The sequence below is a fragment of the Cheilinus undulatus genome, linkage group 9 (genome assembly GCF_018320785.1).
Source record: "Cheilinus undulatus linkage group 9, ASM1832078v1, whole genome shotgun sequence".
Lineage (NCBI taxonomy): Eukaryota > Metazoa > Chordata > Actinopteri > Labriformes > Labridae > Cheilinus > Cheilinus undulatus.
The window spans coordinates 19937815-19959623 of record NC_054873.1 but is presented as its reverse complement, the minus strand read 5'-3'; the positions used below and the strand labels follow the sequence as shown (position 1 = coordinate 19959623).

The following is a 21809-nucleotide window of genomic DNA, read 5'->3' as shown; positions in this document are numbered from 1 at the left end:
TGGCTGTATGAGGTACGTAGCAGTAGTAGGGACGTTAGTCTCCGCTGATTTCAGTGAGCATTGCTCCTTTAAGGATTTGCTGGTTGTCCCAGCCAGGAAGCTAGGCTATACAGCTTTACTGATGGATTCAGTCTCTCTGCAGAATTTAGGGAGTTTTGGGCAAAAAATGGGCCACAAAACAATGTTGGCTCAAACCCTGGCACTATCAAAAACTTTGAGGCATTTAATTTTTACCCAGAAAGCCTTTGTGTTTTTGTCATTATTTTGCAATGCAGGAGCATGTAGCCAAAGCTTTACCTCATACGACTCAACTTCAAAAAAACTGAAATATCCCTTTAAGAATCTTGGTGTACTTTTTGATCAGACACTTTAATTTGAATTTCATAGTATTGCACTGGCAGGAGGTAAGGGAGCTTTTACAGTTGATTTTTTTTTTTTGTTTCTTGATTGCTTTTTTATATTACATAACACTTTGTGAGTAAATTTTAAAAAAGATTAAATCAAAAAATTTGTCATGTGGCTTTGAGAGGCAGCCACAACCATGCCCTAAACTCAAATTCTTTTGCATTGTTTCAGGTCTGACTCCTCAAAACAAAAGTGGTTCCATTGACAAAGGTTGTTTTACCTTTTTTGCTAATCAGCAGCTGTTTTTCCATCATCTTATTGGGCCCTCTTGCTTTTCAAACTAATTGTACTATACACTGTAGCTTCCTCTTCTCAAATTTAAGTTAAAGCGAAAGCTGTTTAGATAGGAGGGGTGGAGAAGACTCTATGCTGTAAAGGAAGGGAGAGTGCGCTTCATGTACTAAACATGACAAGACCTATAATGAGCACAGCATGACACACAGCACAGTGTTTATTCATCTCAGTTATCTTGTCTTCATGATTGTGGGGAAAACCATAACTGAAGAGGAACTTTCTTGTCCAGCACTAATAAAAGAGAATGAGATGAAATTCCTTTTTCTATCTTAACTTTTTAAGTATTCTGAAAAGCAAAAAAAAAAAAAAACAGTGTTTCCTCTCAGACTGTCTGCCAGGTGTATCAGAGTTATATTTTACAACCATCCTGCTGAGAAGCCACAGAGCATCTGTGTTCTGTGCTCTATTTCAAAAACAGCATATCTTTTTTTCTACAGTCAGCATGTGTTTGCCTGGTTTCTGTGTGTTCTGCAGAGTGCAATGGCAGGTTTCCATGTAGGTTTCTGGAAGAGTTTCTGAAATAGTTCCTCAGGTGGTTTCTGTGGAACTTTCCATTTAAAGAGGCAAGAATTAAAGTGCCCTTTATGAAGGCTGCAGAGGGAGGAGGAGGGACTGTTTGGTAGCACAGGTCTCTTCTGTAAACACGAGCAGAGCCACACATTAGGCGTGTATGCAGCAGAAGAAAAGTGACAGTACTATGCATAGATATAGGCGGCCATAATATCAGAATTACACTCTGACATAATGCTAGTAAAAATCAAACAATTTTGTTTCCTGTTATGATACCATGGCAACACAAATACTGGTTCTTGCATTGAGTTATTCATTGTTCATTGTTATTCATTGCCTGCAACTTGATTAATAAATAATCAAGTTGCAGGCAGATTCCTGCCCTCAGCCAAAATACGTTATTTTACAAACATCTTTAGCTTGAATATCAAATGCTAACAGAAGAACCAATTGTCGATGAATTTTCAAGGTCTAAACTGCACCAAAAAATCCCACTTTCCTCCAAGGTTCTTTTTTTGAGACTGGAAAGTTTCTGGATTGCTTTTCTGCATATTTCCAAAATCCACTTTTGCTTCACTCCAGCTAACAGACCTCCTTCCAAGGCTTACTTTTGTTTAAACATCAGACAAGCTGTGTTTTGGCAAGTGCCAGCAGGATAAACTCAAAGCATCATGTCCCTGAGCTAAACATTCAACAGGACTGTATTGTTTCAGAGGGGTGTTCATTGACTGGAAGATGGCCTTCTAACTGAAAGAAAAGAGCGGGATTGAAACCAAAACTTTCCCAAAGCTCCCCTGCCTGCAGTCATTGGGACATCTGCAGAGGCCTCTATACAACTCATAAAGAATGGAAACTGAAAACACACAGATCCTGTTTATGGTCCGCCGATGGTACAACTTCTGAAGAGAACACACAAAGTCAATAAACAGCAGTGGACGGCAGCTTTGGCTTTTGTTCCTCTAAGGAGGGTTAGAAATCCAGCAGGAGACAAGGCTGACCCAGTTAATGTACAGGGAATAAAAATACACAGAAGAGAGATGGTCATCAAGCCCCAATTAGAGGGATATCCTCAGGGTATCAGCCCAGCAGGATCCCTGCTATCTTTGGAGGAACAGCTGGATTATAATAACAATAGGAGTGGCAGGGATGATTGATTCTGTTCTGCCTTTATGTTCCACAGATAAGCTAACTCAGCTCAAAATTAACCTTGAAGTGACTTCTCCCTGCGTAGAGTGACCTCAAGAGCTAAAATCGGAGCCAGAGGAAGACGAGACTCATACGAACTAGTTTAGAACACAAGGTCAGATGCGAATGCCCTTCGTCACAAATGCAGCTTTTTGGTAGTCATTAGTCAAAACAGCACAGAGCTGCAGCCCAAATATAGATGCCTGTCCCTCAGAGACAAGCATTTCTGGATAAAAACACATTCACTAGAAAACTACAAGCACAAGCTTAAAAAAGTACAACTTGTGATTTTTTTCCTCATCCAGCGAGTCATTGGCAAATGTTCCGACTGTTGAATAAGTTTTGTTAAAGTTACTGAGTGCCAGAAAACACTGAAATTTCTTCGTCTCAGATGTCAAGATGATTTCTTTGGATGATTAGATTTGTAGGAGGACACACTAAAACAAAGATAGTCCATTTACTTTGACAGAAAAAATGAAAAGTAGCAAATCCTCATGTTTAAAAAGGGGAAAAACAAATTTTATTTGCAAAATTGAACATAAGTTGACATCTTTTTCTTTACTGATCCCCATTTTTTAAATGTAAGTTTGTTTTAAGGACTCAAGTTGTTTTCTTTGTTTATCCTTCTAGACTAATGTGTGTTTAAATGACCTAAGTTTTAGGTCTGAACTGCATTTAAATATGGGTATTGATAAAGGTATCAGCTAAAATGAAACTCTAAATATTGGCACATTGGATATCTGCAAAAAATCCAATATTGTTCATTCCTTAAAATATTGATAAACATAATTGCCTATTTAAGCATATAGATTTAGGTTTTCAGAGAGGTCAATCATTAGTTTTTAATGGAGGAACAATACAACTCAAAGTTCCTCACAATAAGTGTGAATCAGAGAGCAATTCAGGATAAGACACAATGTGATATGTGTGATATGATACGATTCAAAAAGGTGTATAATTTCCCATCCGATTAAGTGCAAAATGCAGCCGAGTAGTCTAAAGCCAAATAAAAACATTCTGTAAACCAACAACCACACTGAAACAGTAAGTGATTTCACATTGTAAGGATGCAAAGTTGCTTTACAGAATGTGGCTGAAGTTGGCAGTGCTAGCATAGATGCCTTCAATCTCTTTAGTAAGTTAACGTTCACACGCTCAGTGCTTCGGATTTATGTGAGTATGACACAGCCTCTAGACAACTTTATCCCCATTTCCTATAGACCAGTGGTTCTCAGCTGGCTTGATATAAAGACCTATTTAAACCTCCTTAAGAGAGCTCCCAAATTCTTAAATGTATTGAGTGAAAAATTTTCCAGTTTGGACCATAAAGTGAACATAAGAGACAGAACAAAAAATGTTTTACAGAGGGACAAGTAAGCATATATGTTATTTTACCCCCCCCCCCCCCCCAGACAATTAGGAAATCTAATCCTAGATAAAACATACTGCTAAACCATGCTCTTCCTATGAGATGCAGTCAATTCTGTAACAGCAAGCACTTGTTTATGTTGGATTATAGAGCATTGTTGCAGCATGGCAGAGGTCATTAATAAAAACTACAGTGGCCACTAGTGGTGAATAGATGCATTACAGTTCAGATGGAACGTTTGGAATTATGGGTCTGACATGATTTTAATTCTAAGGTTCATTGACTTGTAATTCTGGCGCCTACAAAGCGATAAATCAATAATAAATAAATAATACAATTCAACAATTGCGGTGGCTAATTTTGCGCATCTCTATTCAATACAAGATGTTCAGACACAATATGTGATATGTTGTCCATGATCATATCATGACAATTATTATATTGAAAGACAATTATTTAAGTGATCGACTGAAGCATATAAAAAGCTCCAAAAAGATCAGGATTTATGTATTTTTTCACTTCGACTTGGCGTCAGATTTGTCTTTCATCACATTTTATCTGTGAACTTCTTTTCATAGGTGCTGTCCGACATTATCCTCCTGTCTTCTTAATCTTTAGCCCACTGTCAGCTTCTTCTTTGGCAGTTTTACCCTCATTTATAAGCCCAAATGAGAAGAGTCATTATGTGATGATCTGTTGAATTGAAAAGCAAAATCTGTGCGATTGTTTTGTCTAATTAAAATAATGACCACTGGCACCAAGGACACGGTACCTGTAGAAAAAGAGTCAAGTCATGTCCCAGGATCATACTCAACAAGTAAGGAGAATCACATTCTCTCCAAAAAAAGTGAACATTTAATTTCAAGTGCATATAAAATTTGCTGGAAAATAAATTGAACAAATTCTTAACTGACTGATTTTGGAAAAGAACTTCTCTGCTGCTCTTAGCTTTGCTCCATCTGGGATGAATATACTGAAAGCTTTTATAACAAGATTTATGGCAACCAAGAGTTTCCATCTGAGATTCAGTGTGCTCAACAGGCGAGGCAGGGACTGGGTTTCATTATGATTTCTACAGTGTCTGTGCAGTAGATAACCTGAGTTAGACATGGTGTTGTCTAACAGATTATTTACGCTGCTATTTCATAGCCTGAAATTTACGCCCCCTGTGATGTTTCAACCTCAGTATGAATGCTATGGAGGCGTAAAGGGGGAACAAATGATCCCTCTACCTCTGTGCCAGCTAGGTAGACAGTAACAACCGTGTTACAGCAGTGAGACAGGATCAGGGGAGCCGGTCTGACTGTGTGTGAATGTGGAACTCCTGCTGTGCCAGGCTTACTTGCCCTCTTAGTGTTGTAATGTAATGTGATGTGAATGATCACACAGGGACACAAATACTACACTGTTGCAGCACATATATGAACGTCTTTAAACATCTGATATCATTATCTCTCTGGAGCATGCCAGTTGGAGGCTTTTTTGCCACGCTGTATCTTAAAAGCAGATCTGTGACAACATCTGTGCAGGTGGGAGAATCTGTCTGTGGCATGTCTGCCATCTGGGGAGTTCAAAGTACAACAGCGGAAACTGAGGGAGAAATAAAGCAGATATTTTCCAACTTAAGACTCCTTAATAATCATGAAGAGAATTTAACCTCCCCCTGACCAACCCTCTCCCATGGATCTCCACAGATGTCTCTATCATTATGTGTTTGCATGTAAACAGCTTTCAAATGGCAGAGGAGGTCATTAGGTTCCCTCTGGGAGTCACATTTTTGGTTGTGCCTGAACATCCATTTGTGGGTCGCTGGGAAATATAAAATCCACACTAAGTATGCAGAAAAGTCCAGAGGGTTCAGTCCGATCTGTACTTGTATTTCCACTGCATTCAGAGTAGCTGAACTAGTCGTTAAAATGTTAATTGACGTCACTGTTATCTCTAAGGATGTGACAGCAGGAATGTGGGATTGTATGTGTTTGAGTGTTACAGCACTTACGCAGAACAGCAATGAAGCTCTGGTTATCAAAGAGGACCCACAAACCGAAGCCCATGATCAATGCTCCGAAGATCTGTGTGGAGAGGAAATAAAAGAAGAATCAAGAAGAAAGTCTAAAACAGAATCTGTGCCTTTTGAAACAGATGGGATTTGTTTTTTTCCTTCAGTCCGTCACATCTGGGATTAATCAGCACTGAACTCTTCTGCTTGTCTCTCTCACAGATACAAACAGAAGGAAAAAGGATGTGGAGGGGATCCAGAGACAATCAGATGCTTTTTTTTTTACATATAAGGCCAAACAGGTCGCAGAATCATCATTTATTCACATTCAGATAATCTAACTGAATGTAAAGTAAGAAAATTATGCCTGAAATAGTTATCACTAGACTTGAAAATTATCAGTTTTGTCCTATCATGAGAATATGAAGTGCAGATCTTCTACATAATTAAGAGGGCCTCTGTTTAGAGGTCGTGGGGCACCTAATATCCATAGATGAGAGGCTCTTTTACCAGTTTCCCCCCTTGGACTGCCACACCTCCCTAACTCCACAACAGTCATTAAAATTCTCTTTGAGAGCTGTTCATTTAGAGGAACTGTTCAGCTCTGGGCAGCCATTATTACCCACCACTTCCTGCCCCCCCGCCCCAAAGCCTCAGCCATAGTCTAATCTGTCCACATGGACAAACACCGACACAGACACACACGCTTCCGATTAGACACCAGCAGAGTGTTCACATCAAAAGGTCTGCGTCGGGTTTACAGCCGCAGTCTCATTGGAAAGGTCTGGACATCCTCGCAGAGTCAGGTTTTAAGTCTCGAGTAATATCAACCCTCTGGACTTTATGTCTAGGCTGGTGTGAGAGAGGAGGAAATGAGCAGAGACCATCTGCTGATGTTTAGACCTGGCTGTGCTGATGTGCTCTGTAAAGTCTACCACCGCTGGCAGAGTCACAGGAAACATTTCCCCCATGTATCTGCAATAATCTCTGGGGCTATTTGAAGAAGGATGCAAGCTCAAATTAAAAACTGCTGCTGACAGCTCTCAAGTGTCTGATTCTGCTGAAAGAGCATAGCTTACCTATCTTTGTATCTAAGGTAAACAGCGGTGCTGACAACTTGGAAATCATGTGAAATCTTATAGTGCACAATGGAAGTGGGAATTACAGGATAACCTACGATACCATACGATAGGATACTACATGAAACTATACAATTTCATAAAGTATAATGCCATATGGTGCAATACAGTACAATTCAACAGGATGTGATGGAATATGACTCAATACCATATGCTAACCAAGACATGGGAAAAGATGTTATCGTAGCACAATAATTCTGTAATAACTGATACTAACAAAGACAATGATATTAAGGTAAAATTAACAACTGGGGAAATCTCACAGTACAACATGATATGACACTATCAGATTTGATGTGATCTGGTATGATGGGATACAATATGCAGGCCTGCTGACAAGGATGCCTATGCCAGGACAACTGACCCAGTTAAACCCCCCCACCCATAAGTGGGCATGACATTACTGTACAATATGTGATACATGGCCCATGTAAACAATTATATACAAAAAAAAAACAACAAAAGAATAGCCTGCAGTAATCTATAATTTGCAGTACAATCATATAGAAATGCACTATATGGACAAAAGTATTTGGCCACATCTGTTAATCATTGAATTTGGGTGTTTCAATCAGACCTGCAGCCACAGGTGTATAAAATCATACAAAATATGTTGTTCTGAAGATCTCAGTGACTTCAAGAGTAGTTCTGTGATGAATGCTACCTTGCAATAAGATCGTTTGTGAAATCCCTGTTGGATATTCCACAGTCAACTGTAAGTGATACTATTAGAAAGTGAAAGTGTTTAGGAACAACAGTAGCTCAGCTCGCAGGGTCAATGACTGCTAAGGAGCATGGTGTGTAAAAGAAGTCGCCACACTCTTGCTGATTCCATTGCTGATGAGTTTTGAACTCCCACTGGCATTAATGTAAGGTCAAAAACTGTGTGGCGGGAGCTTCGTGGAATGGGTTTCCATGGCAGCTAGATGAAAGCTTTACATCATCTAGTCCAATGCCAAGCGTCAGATGGAGTGGTGTAAAGCACACTGACTGTGGAGCAGTGGTAACGTGCTCTGTGGAGTGACAAATCCCGTTAGCAGTCAGACCGGTGGATGGCAGGAGAACGTCACCTGTCTGACTGCACTGTGGCAACTGTGAAGTTTGGTGGAGGAGGGATGATGTTATGGGGCTGATCTTCAGAGTTTGGGCTAGGCTCCTTATCTCCAGGGAAGGGCGATCTTAATGCTTCAGCAAACCAAGACATTTTGGACATTATTATGGCAACATTTTGGCGAAGGACCTTTTCTGTTCCATGACTGCCCCAGTGCACAAAGCACAGACTATACAGGCATGCTTTGATGAGTTTCGTGAGGAAGAACTTGACTGACCCACACAGAGCCCTGACCTCAACCTCATTAAGCATCTTTGGGTTAAACTTGAATGGAGATTGTGCAACATGTCAGTTTCACTTCTTATTCATCCTTTAATGTCTTTCAGATATTACACTGATGTTTTCCACTTCATTTTATTGAAATTATGCTGTAAATCTCTTCCTATTTTTGTTGTTTATCCCAAATGCTCCATCCTATCTATGCCTAGATGGTGAGCAGTGTTAAAGTAAATACTTACAAAGAAAAGGAGGTTGAAGAGGAACAGAAAGTACTTGGTCACTGTGATGCATCCTTTTCCCATGGCTGCGCTTCTGGAAGACAAAAATAAACAAAAATTATTGGTTAAATTAAGCACCAGATGGTCATATCACAATAAAGACGGGCATACAAGATGAAGAGAGAAGACAAACACAAGGTTGAGAAAAGATACAGAGACAAAGAGACAGCCTTGGGGTAACAGTATAAAAGTGATCCACAGAACAGGACATAGGAAAACCTGCACAGTTGGGTTCCAGATTAAACACAGCTTTAATCTTCAAAGCAACAACTTCACTCTAATTTGATTTTCAAGAGCCACTTTTCTCCAGCTCTTAAACAGTCCAATCTGCTCTAATCCCCACTTTTATAAGACGCCAATTGGCCTTATGTCTTTAAACGCTAGGCTTCATGAAAAGACTGAAAGCTTTCGTTAGCAAATATATAGTTTTGTTCTTGACAAACAAGAGGAACCACCCTGGGGAGACAGAGCAGAGGAAAGACCACCACAAAGAGAAGAGTGGTGAGGTCATGATGGCTGTGTGGATAGACCATGACAGCATGTGGTTAGGCATGCTATTGTTATCACAAACTGGGGGGAACTAGGCCGATCTACAACTACGTTTACAGACTGTTAAAAGCTTGGTTACAGTGTTTTCTACTTATTTTGACTACTTCAGGCACAACAAAAGATGAGGATTAAAAACCATATCCAGAATTATTCAACATGTTTTGTTACTCAATCGCACACCAGAAGACACATAATGTCATGAGTCAGAACCCCAAAGCAAGCAGAGAACTGTAACTGTCTGAGATTCAAGTTCGGACATGTTACACTAACATCTGCATTGTTTTATGAGTTCTTCCTCATTTATATTTGTGTTTCCCATGTACACAGATGTACATATGACTGCACAGGCCAACACATATGACTGCATTCTGAGATTTCTATGAGTAACATTTTCCTCTGAGGAAACACCTGTAGGCCAGAGCAGCAGCAGATATACAGTACAGCAGGGACACTCTCTGGCAGCATGATTCAGCCTGAGCTCCAGAGTCCAAAGAAAATATTTACCACATCCAAACCTTTTCCTTCACTGGAAGCACTGAAAATACAACCACCCATTGTGGTTATTTGAGGAGTCTGAAAATATCCTACAAAGACAACTCCCCGTGTATCAGATGACAAGCTCTTCTCTCCTGCCCATCCATTTTACACCAAATCTGTAGGTTCTTCCCAATGTTTGGCCCTATAATGGTACATATTTAGTTCTATTTTAAAGCATGTAAACTACTTCAGGAAGCAAAAACCCATGACCTTAAGGCTTTTGTCTATTCTATGTCTTTTAATTTTGGTGTCACTTTTAGACAAGGCGGCACTGTTGCTCTATTTATTTTGTAATGTACATGTATAAGGGCCCATGTCCACTAACACCATGTTTTGCTCTGGCAGTGTACATTTTCAAAACATGCCCTCAGTATCTTCTGTTCTTTGTTGCTCTCAGTTGAAAAAAGTTAAACTTTGGAGCCCGACTGTGTTTCAACTAATCCCTCGCCCCACCAATAGAGGCTGCAACATCTGATGAAGTTTTGTCAACAACGATGGTGAAGGAGAAATAGGAATGGGCATTACTCCAGTCACAACATATCACGGGTATCTAAAATAGCTCTGAATGATTAAAGAACCCTAATTTATAATGTCAGGCAAATTGGTCAAGTCACGAGATGGCCCCCTGCTACATTACAGCACTAGTTTAAAAACCCTTTCATTCTTCTTTCCAGGGGTAAATCAGTGGTGAGAAATTATCTGAGGTTTATTTAAAATGGTATGCAGGGGCTGGAGAGGTGACTATCAACCCCTATGTAAACCTCTGTTTATAGGATATGTAGATTAAGATAAGCTGTACTGTTGGTTATTTTGTATCCTGATCTGATAATTTCTACCCATTTTAATTATTTTCAAAAATATTTTCTAACTGTTTTGATTCCTATTCTATTTTGTCCCTTCTTAATATCTTATATGCTCTTACATCTCTGGTGCTTAGGTCCCTTTTTATATAGCTGGGTTTCTGCTTTGCCTGGATTCATCTAGGTTACTCTGGGTTCTTATTTTTATTCTGGATTATTTATGCTTCTGGGTTTTTATTTCTTTCTGGTTCTTATAATGTTTCTCCTGGGTTATTACAGTGTTGGGGTTACATTGTTGGCTGAAGTTTTCATGGGTTCTTTTGTTGTTGGGGTTTTGTCTTTCTTTTTATGCTCTCATGCTTGTGTTGTGTTGTGATGCTTTGTCTTATTTGTGATTCTGCTTCTTGTGTTTTTAAAGTTATCATTACTTTTGCTATTTAAAGTCTACTCTTATGTATTTGAAAGCACACACAATATTACTTCAGATTTCTCCATCTTGTCTGAAAACAGTTTGGGATTATTAAATCCCACATTACGTCAGAGCAGGGAGGAAAAGAGCCCACATACGTGCCATTATGCAATTAGAAAGAGGAAATAAAGACACAAAACAAAACCTGTGAAGTGTGAAAATAATTATGCAACAATTAACCACTTCCAGCACTCCTACAATAAATGTCCACATTTTTTTGGACTCGAAACATTTTGTAAAAGGAGTGAATTAAACTGTAGAGGCATGTGGTCTGCTTGCAAGTGCATGTGTTCAGATGCTTGGTCTAACCTGCTTCCTGTATAATGTGGTTTCTATACACCCGGTGTTGGCACCTTATAACGAGAGGAAATTTTGGGGAAGGTTTGACGCTATCAAAAAAAGGAGACACTAGTGTGTTTAGTCTTTTTGAGGCAACAATTTCAATGTCTAAAACTGATGCAATGCCAGAAAGGGGTCCTTTACATTATTTTCATGTTTTGTGGGTGATGTTTCCTCGAGCACACAGAGATATTTACAACAAGGTCAACTTTCGTAACCTAGCAACAACAAGTGCAGGTGGGAAGCAATCTAACAGAAGTTGTGAGTCCTGCCAAGGGACGCCCTGATCCACTGGTTTAACATCGGTATCTTCTGACATTGGTCATGTTGACAAACATTGGCTACTTCACTTTACTGCTGAATCAAAGAAGAGATTTTTACTGGGCAGAACAAGTGGACATGTTGGACAAACTCTGGCAATAAAGAAATAGTTCAAATGTGAAGGCAAATGTTACCCTAGTAGGGGTGTTACACCAAAAGAAGTGTATCAACATCAGCATTGGCTTAATTGTAATGTTAAAGAGTAGCTACATCGTATCGGCCCTCATTCTGAGTAGAAGTGCATCTCTGGTGCTGCCAGAGGAAAAAACAGCCTTAATCAACATTGCTCCTGAGTAGTTTATTTCCACAGGAATCTGCTACTATTCAGTGCAGATATTGGGATCCAATTAAGCAATAATATGGAATCTTTGCAGAGCTAGTAAAAAATATTACATCGGTATATTAGCTTTAAAAGTTAATTATTGTATCAGCATATATGAACATTTCTGCAGATGCCTATAAAATCTGCTTACATCAGCTGTAAATAAAGCTGTACTACTAACAAATACGTTAGCAGAGTTTCAGGCTGGACCAACAGACCTCCATCAACTGAAGTTTTTTTACTTTGTCATCATTCCTTACACTTTAGAGTGGGTTTGAGGGCTGTTATTTTATTTTATTTGTTTATCCTCAAACTTTAAATGGTGTGTTTAAAGGACTGAAGTTTTAGGTCTGAACTGCATTTAAATATTGTATCGGCTAAAACGGTATTGTTATTATGGGCATATTGATGCATCCCTATTTATTACTGTATATGTTGTTATTCACTTTAAATGACACCTACTCACTGACATTGGTTTCAGACATCAAAATTAGCAATAAATAAGTAATGCCAGTAGTTTCATTTGTAACCCGTAAAGATGCATAAATATTAGGCTAATTCCCATCAGATTCTGAATCAAGTAAAACTCCTCACATGAGCTGTATAATAGGAGTAAAACTACTTACAACCATTTTTAAAAAGTCCCATGTTTTGGCACTGATGATCTGTGTTTCTGCAGACAAACTGCTCCCTTGGTGTGTTGAATAAAAGCTGCAATTTAATCAAGTTAACCATAACTTTACAGAATACAACATGTTGCACTGTCAGTTGTGTAACTTTTGAGTTGCAATGATAGCGCATATTAAACAGCATATTTACAACCAGACATCTGACTACCAAACCTTTATCTTCCGTTTTAGGTGGTTAGTGGCGTGCGCAAAGCATACCGATAATATCTGAGCCAGTTCTCTACAGTATGTGCTTCAAACAGGAAATGAATTACAGCTTAATTTGACTATGAAACATAACAAAACGTATATAAAAGTACTGCTATAGTGTGTAGATATCTGCTTCCACAGGCAAACATGAAGACCTGAATACTAATATCCTTCAGAGGATACTGTCTTTACATTAGGCCTGTTTAAAGACAATTAGGGTATCACAACTCAAACTAACCCCCTATATCAAGCTGTTGAATTTAAATGCCAACATAACATCATGTTTACAAGACTGAACACGGCCCATAGCCAAAAACACACACCAGATACCTTGCAAATCACTTAATCCTTAAAGGAGATTGCTGGTCTTTATGTCTTGATAGTGAACAGCAGTGAAGATTAAAAAAGGCTTAGTTATGATAACCATTGTTTGTTTACTGAGCGCCTATTCATAAGAAAACAATTACCAACAACAATGAATCAGTGTTGCTTATTATATTCTTCAAGCATCAAATTAAACAGGCAAGCAGATCAAGACCAACTCTGAAGCAGCCAGCTGAGTTCTGAGCCAAACCAGACTATAAATACATTTAGATTTTTGCAGAACCTCAATGCAAGCTCACACTTTTTTTTTTTTTTATCATCTTCGCAAAACACATCTTGACAAACCCACTCACACTGGACTCCCTGAAAGTCAATGACAAATCTTTTCCGAGGTAAAAACTTATGACCAGAAAGTGCAATGGAAATTCAAAGCAGAGCCAGACAGAGTTTCCAAGTAGCAGTTTTATATAAACTTTTATAGCAGCTTGCGTTCATAATGCTGCCGACATCAGAAAAATGTACTTTATTTTAAATAGAACAGCAGGAAAAAGAGAAAGGCCAGACTTATGGTGCAAAAACCATGAGTACAGTGCTGAAAATAAGCCACCTGAGATTTTCAAACTGACCTCATACAGTTAAGTTTTCCCCTTTCTACTCTGAATCCATCCCTCCCTGTGGTTTGGCCTGGTGCATGATCTGATTTCATGAAAAAGTGTGCAAGGTCGTTTTTGTTTATCACTCAAAGCGCCACTACAGATGCACGGGGGTGCAGACGTGATTATGAAAACAGCGTTAGAGCCAGATGGCATCGACTGTGTTGGTAATGGACCCAGCATGGATCAACCACAGCCTTGTGGCACACATAAAGTCAGGCAACATGCCAACCTCTCCCACCATGGTCTATTATAATCATACATGACCCATTTAGGCATCTGTGAGGCCATGACGCTGGCATGGACCTGCCTGCACCATCATGATACTAAAACCCTTAATACCATGTCCGAATCCTGCTCTGACATCTGCAGCTATGTGGGTTATCCCTTTGAGCAGATAGGATAGCTTACTGGGATTTTAATGACAACAAACATACTTTTGTTCCAATAAAGGAAATCATTCCTCTAGGCATTTATTTAGAAACAACTGGTGTAAATGTCCATGCAAGACCACGCATACTGTGGTCTAGACAATGTTTAACAAAATAATTTGATTCATCACAATTCTGCACCAAGGAGGGAATTTCCCTTTCACCACTGATGGGAAACTAAAATTTTGTTAGATAGAGAATTGTGAAATCCCCAGCTGAGGTTCAGTACCAGGTATCTTCCCACCATTCGACAGACATGATAAAGCAGTTGCAACAGCATGACTAACACAAGCCAAACAACCACATATGTCTTTATCATTTTTTAAAACAATTTTGCCTATCACCAAAAATGTTGACATCTAAATCAGACAGAAACCTCTGAATGAGAAAACAAAACACATTCCTAAAACCAAGCACTAACCAGAGGCTATTTTCTGAAACAAAACTGAAAGGCAGTGATTTGGTGATTTATGAAAATCCCAGATAGTAGTCATAGGGAATTCTTCAGCTGAGAAAGGTCACAAAAACACCAGTATTTCTATCACAATCAAGAAATATTTTCTCTGATAGTGCCCTTTTAACCTCTGAAAGCCCCTTACTTTTTGCATTTGGAGCTGCAGTAAACCCAGCAATAGTTAACATGTGACTTCATTCTTTTTATTTACAAATCCCTTATTGATCATAAGCCATCTTCTACAACATCTAAGCTTAATTGGTTGACTTGACATTACCACTTGGTCTGACTGTCTGATGCTTCATGTCCCGAATTGGGAAAATCTGTTTTAGCTTTTTTTGCTTCAAATATGTGGAATCTTTTACACACACTTAAGATTGACACTCTCATTTCTCTGAGTAAAATCTCTATTATTTGTGCTAAAAATTGTAACTGTACTTGTTCTTATTCTGTAGCTTGACATCTTTGTAAATGAGGGAAACCTCAATGATTCTCGAGACTGAAATAAAGGCTGATGATTCACCAAAAACATTAGATTTCTGTGTCCTGAATAGCTTTAACTGTTAACTTATACTGTATTTCAGTTATGCAGGCTTTTTAAGCAAATTTCTACAAATGAAAACAACACAATGCCCTTATTTGTAATGGTATACTTGCTTCATCTTCAGAGACTGACCTTAATCAGCTTCCGTCACAAAGAGTAGCTGTCAGTACATGAATTTCTACGTGTAAACCACAACATTTCTCAAAAGCTTGCACCTATGAAACACGGCTGTAAGGGGAAGTTCTGTCAAATGAATGTCTCCAAGCACCTCAAATGCCTCCTCTGAATCCCTCCACTCACATTCACCATAATAAAAGGGATTTAACAAACAATAGCTGTACATAGTACAGTAGTACAGGATATAAGCAGATATTTTTAAGTCTTAAGAGAGTATACCCATTTCAAAATCTCCTCTCCTAGGATGGCAAAGGCTCTGAAAAGGTAATCTGAGTACCCTATGTACCCTACAAATGCATTATCATGTGGCTGCCCCAGCATATAGAGGGTAGTCCAGTGGTGATGGTAAAATCTGCTTCTTTTTGGCTAGTATTATTTTTTTCAGAATGGTTCTTACACCATAAGTGACAATGTGCAAACAAAAAAGAAACAAAATATGCAAGATGGTATTTGTTTACAACACAAGGCTGTTATCCCAGTTATTAACTGGATGGGTTGCTTCAAAATATGGGGGATAAATCAAGAGTATAGCCTACCTAGTTCTGCAGGCACCACTCATTTAATCAACTAAAGCTTTAATGAAGAATTCATAGAATTAAATGCTTCATTACTTAGCGAAAAATAAATCAGGAGAGATAGTGTCAAAAATGATAGTGTGCCACTATTACTGCCAATGCCTGACATGAAAGTAAAGCGCCTATTGGTCTTTTGTTGTGTGACCATTACACACATGTTCCGGTTTACTTTAAAGTAAACTGAAAGCAAAAGACTAAAAAATTAAGAAACATACAAATAAAATTAGAAAAAACATTTTAAAAGTTTACTTAGAGTTACATACCTATGCAAAAGTGAAGACGTTATCAGACAGGTTTCTACTATTTGGTTCTTTTTGCTCGTCTTTTCTTTCATTCACTGCCACGACAGTAGTGACTTGCATTTACAAAAGGAGACCTTTTTTAACTTTTCTTTGAGACATATTCGACGGTGAATACAAACAAGCACTTACGTTCGGTTAATCATTTAAAACTTTATCGAGAGTTGACTTTAACGTCAGCACCATTAACGTTCAAAGTGTCTCTCTTAAAGGGAAAGCGAGCAATTGTCTGGACGTATATCTTCATCATCAGTTCATCCGTTTGCTAGTTTAGTAGAAATCATGTCATTATTGGCTTTTCTGAAGCTGCACTTTGAGTCTGAACAGAGGGTGGCTTGCTGAAGTTACTTATTCTGCCATTGCAAATCTGCTATTAATGCTCGCTGACGTAAATTACGAGTAAAGTAGTTCACAAAACGATTAAACTTACTTTGACTTCTTCTCCAAAGATGTTTCAGTCTTCAGCCGTCTTCTGTGCTGCCTGTTATTTGACTCAACCGTCTTTGGTGAGAAACAAGCACTGAGTATGTGCCTGAGTGTACGAGTGAGCGTTCACACCCCTACCGAGGCAGACGTGCTTACTTATTTTTTTAACCCTTTCCTGTCCTGACTGGCCCAACAACTGTCAAAACGATGTGCTTTCTGTTATTCATATGCAGAAAAACCAGTAATGTCATAGCCTTAAAATGATACGCTGATAATTTTCCATTAGACAAAATGATGCCAAAACAATTAAGTTATTGTTGGATTTATTGTTTTATTTCACCCCCGTCTAGTGCACAATGAACTCATTGCTGGTCATACCCCAAGCACACATTTATTTGTTCTTGTAGAAATAGAATTAGAAGCATAGCATCGTACAGTGTGGGAGGACACAGCCAAGGCTGCCCGTAAGGGGGGCGTAAAGGGAGAGCTTTCTGGGGCCCCAGCCTAATTGGGGGCCCATCTAGGTCAGCAAAATCATGATCCATTGTTAAGTTAAACTGTGACGACCTTCTTTTTTACCTGCATAATGAACATTCTTGTCAAAGCACCATTTTATAGCATTGTTAAAAATGTTCTTAAAGTAGAATTGAAATTGTAAAAAGATTTGTACAAAGCCTGTGATGTCAGCTGTCTGCTTACAATAGGCGGACTCAGACAGCTTTTGAAGCCAATTGACAGCAGCTTCCATATTGAACCCCCCCGCCCTACAGTGAGAGGACATGAACACATTAACTGAGACACGTTTGTTTATTTTGAACCAGGCTGTGAAACCAGTTTATTTCTAGTGCATTTTAACACGTGCTGTGTAAGGGACTTCCGTTGTTCCTGCAGCCAGCCTCAAGTGGACACTTGTGGTATTGCAATTTTTTGCACTTCCACATTGGCTTCATTTTTCAGGACAGGAAGTTCTCGCTTGGTTTAAAGTGGCAAACAAAAACAAAGGTGAAAAGGGTTTACAAGTGGCTCAACAAATAGTGAAATGTAGTTTAAAACTGGCAAAAAAGGGAGTTAAACGTAAACTGGGGTTGTAAAAGTTCCAAAAATGTGTCAAGATTGGCAAAAGTTTGTTTAAGGTGGAAAAATGGGTTGGGATAAAAAGAGATGAAAAAATGGTTTATAGTGACACAAAAGAAGAGAAAAAAAAATGGAAAAAAATGCTAACCAGTAGCAAGTGATAGTGCCAAAAATTGGCAGTAAAGGTAGTGAAAAGGGCTCTTAAAAGTAGAAATGTGTTGAAAGTGGCAAAAATGTGTAAAAAAAAAAAGGCAGAAAGTGGGTCAAAAGTGGTTAAAAAAGGTAAAAGGAGGTTAAAAGTGGCAACAATGGGAGTAAATAGTGAAGTTGGGTTTTAAAAATTGCAAAAATATGTTAAAGTTTGCAAAAATTGGTTTTAAGTGGCCTAAAAGGGTAGAAAGAGGCAAAAAGGGGCAAAATTGCACACAATTAAGAAGAAGTGGCAGAAGTCCGTGGGCAAAATTGTTCAAATGTGTTTAAAAGTGACACAAATAAACAATTTCAACATCAGAACCCAATTATTGACACACTTTTCAGTTCCAAAAATGAAGTAACGGTTAGCCAGGATGCATATTAGCACCAATGAGAAACACGCATACATTGATACTATCAATAAACATTTTAAAGTCTAAATCAGGGATGGACAACTTTAGTTATTAAGAGGGCCACACTCATTTTATTCTCACCACTACAGGGCCAAATTATGAGACACTCTCAATTTAACAATCATATTTACTTTAAATTCACAAAAGGAACAAATGCAATCAACCCACAAATGCAAATAGTGATGCTTAAATTAATAAGCTTGACACAGAATTAAAACCAGTGTAAACTGTTTTTATAATGCAATAAATATGATAGTTCGAGGTTATGTTGCTTTATTTGAATTATAATGCACCAAATAATGCATATTAAAAGCTTCAGTGCAACATTTAAAGCTAATTATACTTCTATATTCCTGCTTACATTTCACAGTAATATTCCTTTTTTTCTGTTTACTCATGTTAACAATTTGTTGGACCAACTTGAAGGCATTTGATCAGGTCTTATGGAAAGCCTCATCTAAATTCACTGGAACAAACTTTTGAATAAGCTGTTTTATTTATCTAATTGGATGATAACATGAAAATAAATGAGGTAAATGTCCTTTGTCATGAGGGTACCAAGCCTTATTTAAATTACTAAATGACTTTATTAACTGCACACTGCATATTTCCATCGATGTTGAGGTTAACATAAAATGATTTGGACTGCCTTTCAATTGAACCTTTGTTACACAGTTTAGCAGCAGGCCTTGGGATGTGAACCAGGGCTCGATATATTAAGTGGAAAGTATGGGGAGAATGCGTAAACAGTGACACATGGAAGCTTTTTGCCTTTAAACAACCTTAACCACACACACATTTCCTGTGCCACACAATCCCTCCTTTCTACCTTCTTGCAATGTGAGAAAGAGCACTGGGGGTGGTAAAAGTGAGGCTGGAATATGAGGTGAGACAAGATGTTTCAGTGAACTTAAAACCTTTCATGTTGTGACATGTTCAACAAGCGCCAAACAGAAAACACTAAACAAATGTGGGATTTTGTAATAGACCTGTTTGGGTTGTTGTTCAGACATGCTAGAGTCAAGTTGTGGTTTCTGTTTGAAGGCGTGATATGGTTTTTCTGTAGCACTCTAGTCAAAGCGCTCAGCTCTGAAAGATTCTACAGGTCTGTATGTTACATTTCTTCTGTAATGCTACTCAGTTAATGCACCTACATAGGAAAGGTTTTCCTCATGCTTTGTGAGGGGTCATTTGACAGTTTCCTCTACCTTAAAAAGTAAACATGCAATTACAGTAAACAACTGAATTGTGAGTGTAGCTGCTGAAGAGTCATCCGTTATCTCTACTGCCTGGACCATTCAGGGTCGCAGGGGGCAGGAGCCAATCCCAGCTGTCAGTGGTTGAGTGGCAGGGTACAACACTTACATTTTATGTTTTAAAGGCTCAAAGCCCAACAAGAGAAGTGTTATTCTAGCTGAGGTAATCACTCAGTTGTTCTCTTTTAATACAAGATTGCTTTGTAACTATTTTGTAAATTTTATTTTTCTACAAGAATGGCAAACAATATCTGGTGGCAGTTTTAAATGAGGATGTAACAATACAAAACAATTTTCTTATTTTACAAAGAAATATTGAAATGTATTTAAGAATAATGTGGTTTGTTTATTTTAATTCTCTAACAATACAAATGCAAATATCCCCTTTCCTTACCATAAGAAACAAAAGTAAAGTAACCCTTGTTTTTAAAGTTACATCATGATTTTAGGTTGTATTTTAAAAAGTAAATAAATTAATATTTTGGATATAGAATAACATCTGCCTGATATTTTCCAAAAGAGCCAAACATAGATAGCTCCCTCTGCTACTGAGAGAAAAATAACATTGCAATATATTTATATGTATATGTCACATTGATTTAAATTATTCATATTTTTATTGATTTCGAAATTTATTGTAAATATTTGAATTGTTATACCCCTGGTTTGTGGTGGTGAAGGCTTTCTGCTCTAATTTTCTCTTATTTGCTGTGAGTACCTGGAAACATACACTACTTTTAAAAAGTAAATGTAACTTAAAAAATAAAGTTGCATGAGCGGTTGAGTAATACTGCTTCCACAATATATTTATACTTTTATATATATATATATGTGTGTGTGTGTGTTGTTGTTGTTTTTTTTCATTTTTAACAGAAGCCGGTGTACATCCTTATGTATCAGTGACATTGCCTGAATTCACAATTACAATTAACAGAGATACACAAAACATTACATTACAAACCTGCAACTACCTTTTTATCTTAGTTTCATAACCCAAACCCTCCTCTTCCCCATGGGTCTTTCTCTGCATCATAGATCTTACAGCATTCAATGCTCCAACTCTATTTTCAATCACAACACTACCTGCCTGATCTATCCTAGCAACTGAAAGCTCCATTATCAAAATATCTATCATTGAATTAATTCATTGCTGTATAGGGAGAGTGTGTGGTGGTTTCCACCTAACTGCTGTTTTAGTTGCAGTGCATTCTGATAGCCACAACAACCTTTGTGTTTTGTTAAGATTATGCCAAGAATCATCGTTCAAAAGCGTTAATTCAAGAGAACAAGTAACTGTGGCTCCAAATGGCTTAGAGAGAAGCTCAGCTATTTGTTTCCAAAATTTTCTAACTGCAGGACACTCCTGACACGCCAGATGTCAGGTTTTAATCTGGAAAACCTCTCATACACAGCATTTGGGAAAGGGCAGAGGCTTTGAACAAAACTTGTAAGGTGACTGGATGAGCATTCTGTCAAATCTTTACGGGCCAATCAGAGAAACAAAACACGTGACGTGGCCGCTACCGAGGAGTAAACTCCAGAGAACTGCATAACGTGAACCATGGTGACTGTAGACATGTCAGTGCACAACTTGTTTTTGAAAAGAAAACAACTCAATGCTGTTTTTGTTCTTCTTTTAAGGAAGAAATGTCAGCAGGTTCTAATAAAACTTAAGCTTTAGCAGCATCCACGCTAATGTCTTCCACCATAATTGCACCGGCCTCTTACTTTCTTACGTCACGACTCTGCCGCGCCTGAAAGCGCTGCCCCTGGACGCTGATTGGTCCTGTCACTTTCTAACCGGGCCCAAACGGTTCAGACAGGAGCTTTGAAAGACGGATTCGCCATTGAGAAACACAGAAACGGGCGTATCCATCTGCCTTGCAGGGTTAGGACACTCCCACATAATATGTGAAAATGTCCCCACTTGGTTTAAATCACACAGAGAACAATTTGGAGACTGATCAATGCTCATCCTAAAATTCCGTATGGGAGTTCAATAAGTCTGATAAAGTATAGGTTTGTTAGTTTATACTTTGGATTTTGCGATACACAAGATGTTTTTGCCATGCTTTAACCCAGTTGACAGATGATTCAGAGCAGTCTCTGTTCCATTTTGATGTAATTGCTACGTAAGACTGTGTTTACTCTAAAAGTGTGCTATAAATCATGGACACATGTCCTTTAGAAAGCCCTGAAAGTTTCTTAAATAAAACCATTACAGTAGAAATTTTAGGAGCACGTATGGCTGAACGTAACAGTAGAAA

At 38.3% G+C, this 21809-nt stretch overlaps 1 protein-coding gene across 1 annotated transcript in view; it reads right to left on the bottom strand.

Moving 5' to 3' along the window:
- The window catches only part of cd82b (CD82 molecule b), a 38395-nt gene extending 21646 nt beyond the window's left edge, over nucleotides 1–16749 (bottom strand). Inside the window, exons 1-3 of the mRNA XM_041795410.1 lie at nucleotides 16612–16749; nucleotides 8471–8543; nucleotides 5763–5835 (exon numbers count right to left, since the gene is read on the bottom strand). Coding sequence (XP_041651344.1) covers nucleotides 5763–5835; nucleotides 8471–8533 — 136 coding nt within the window. The 5' untranslated portion in view covers nucleotides 8534–8543; nucleotides 16612–16749. The remainder of the gene's footprint in view (nucleotides 1–5762; nucleotides 5836–8470; nucleotides 8544–16611) is intronic.
- Nucleotides 16750–21809: the final 5060 nt, after the last annotated feature.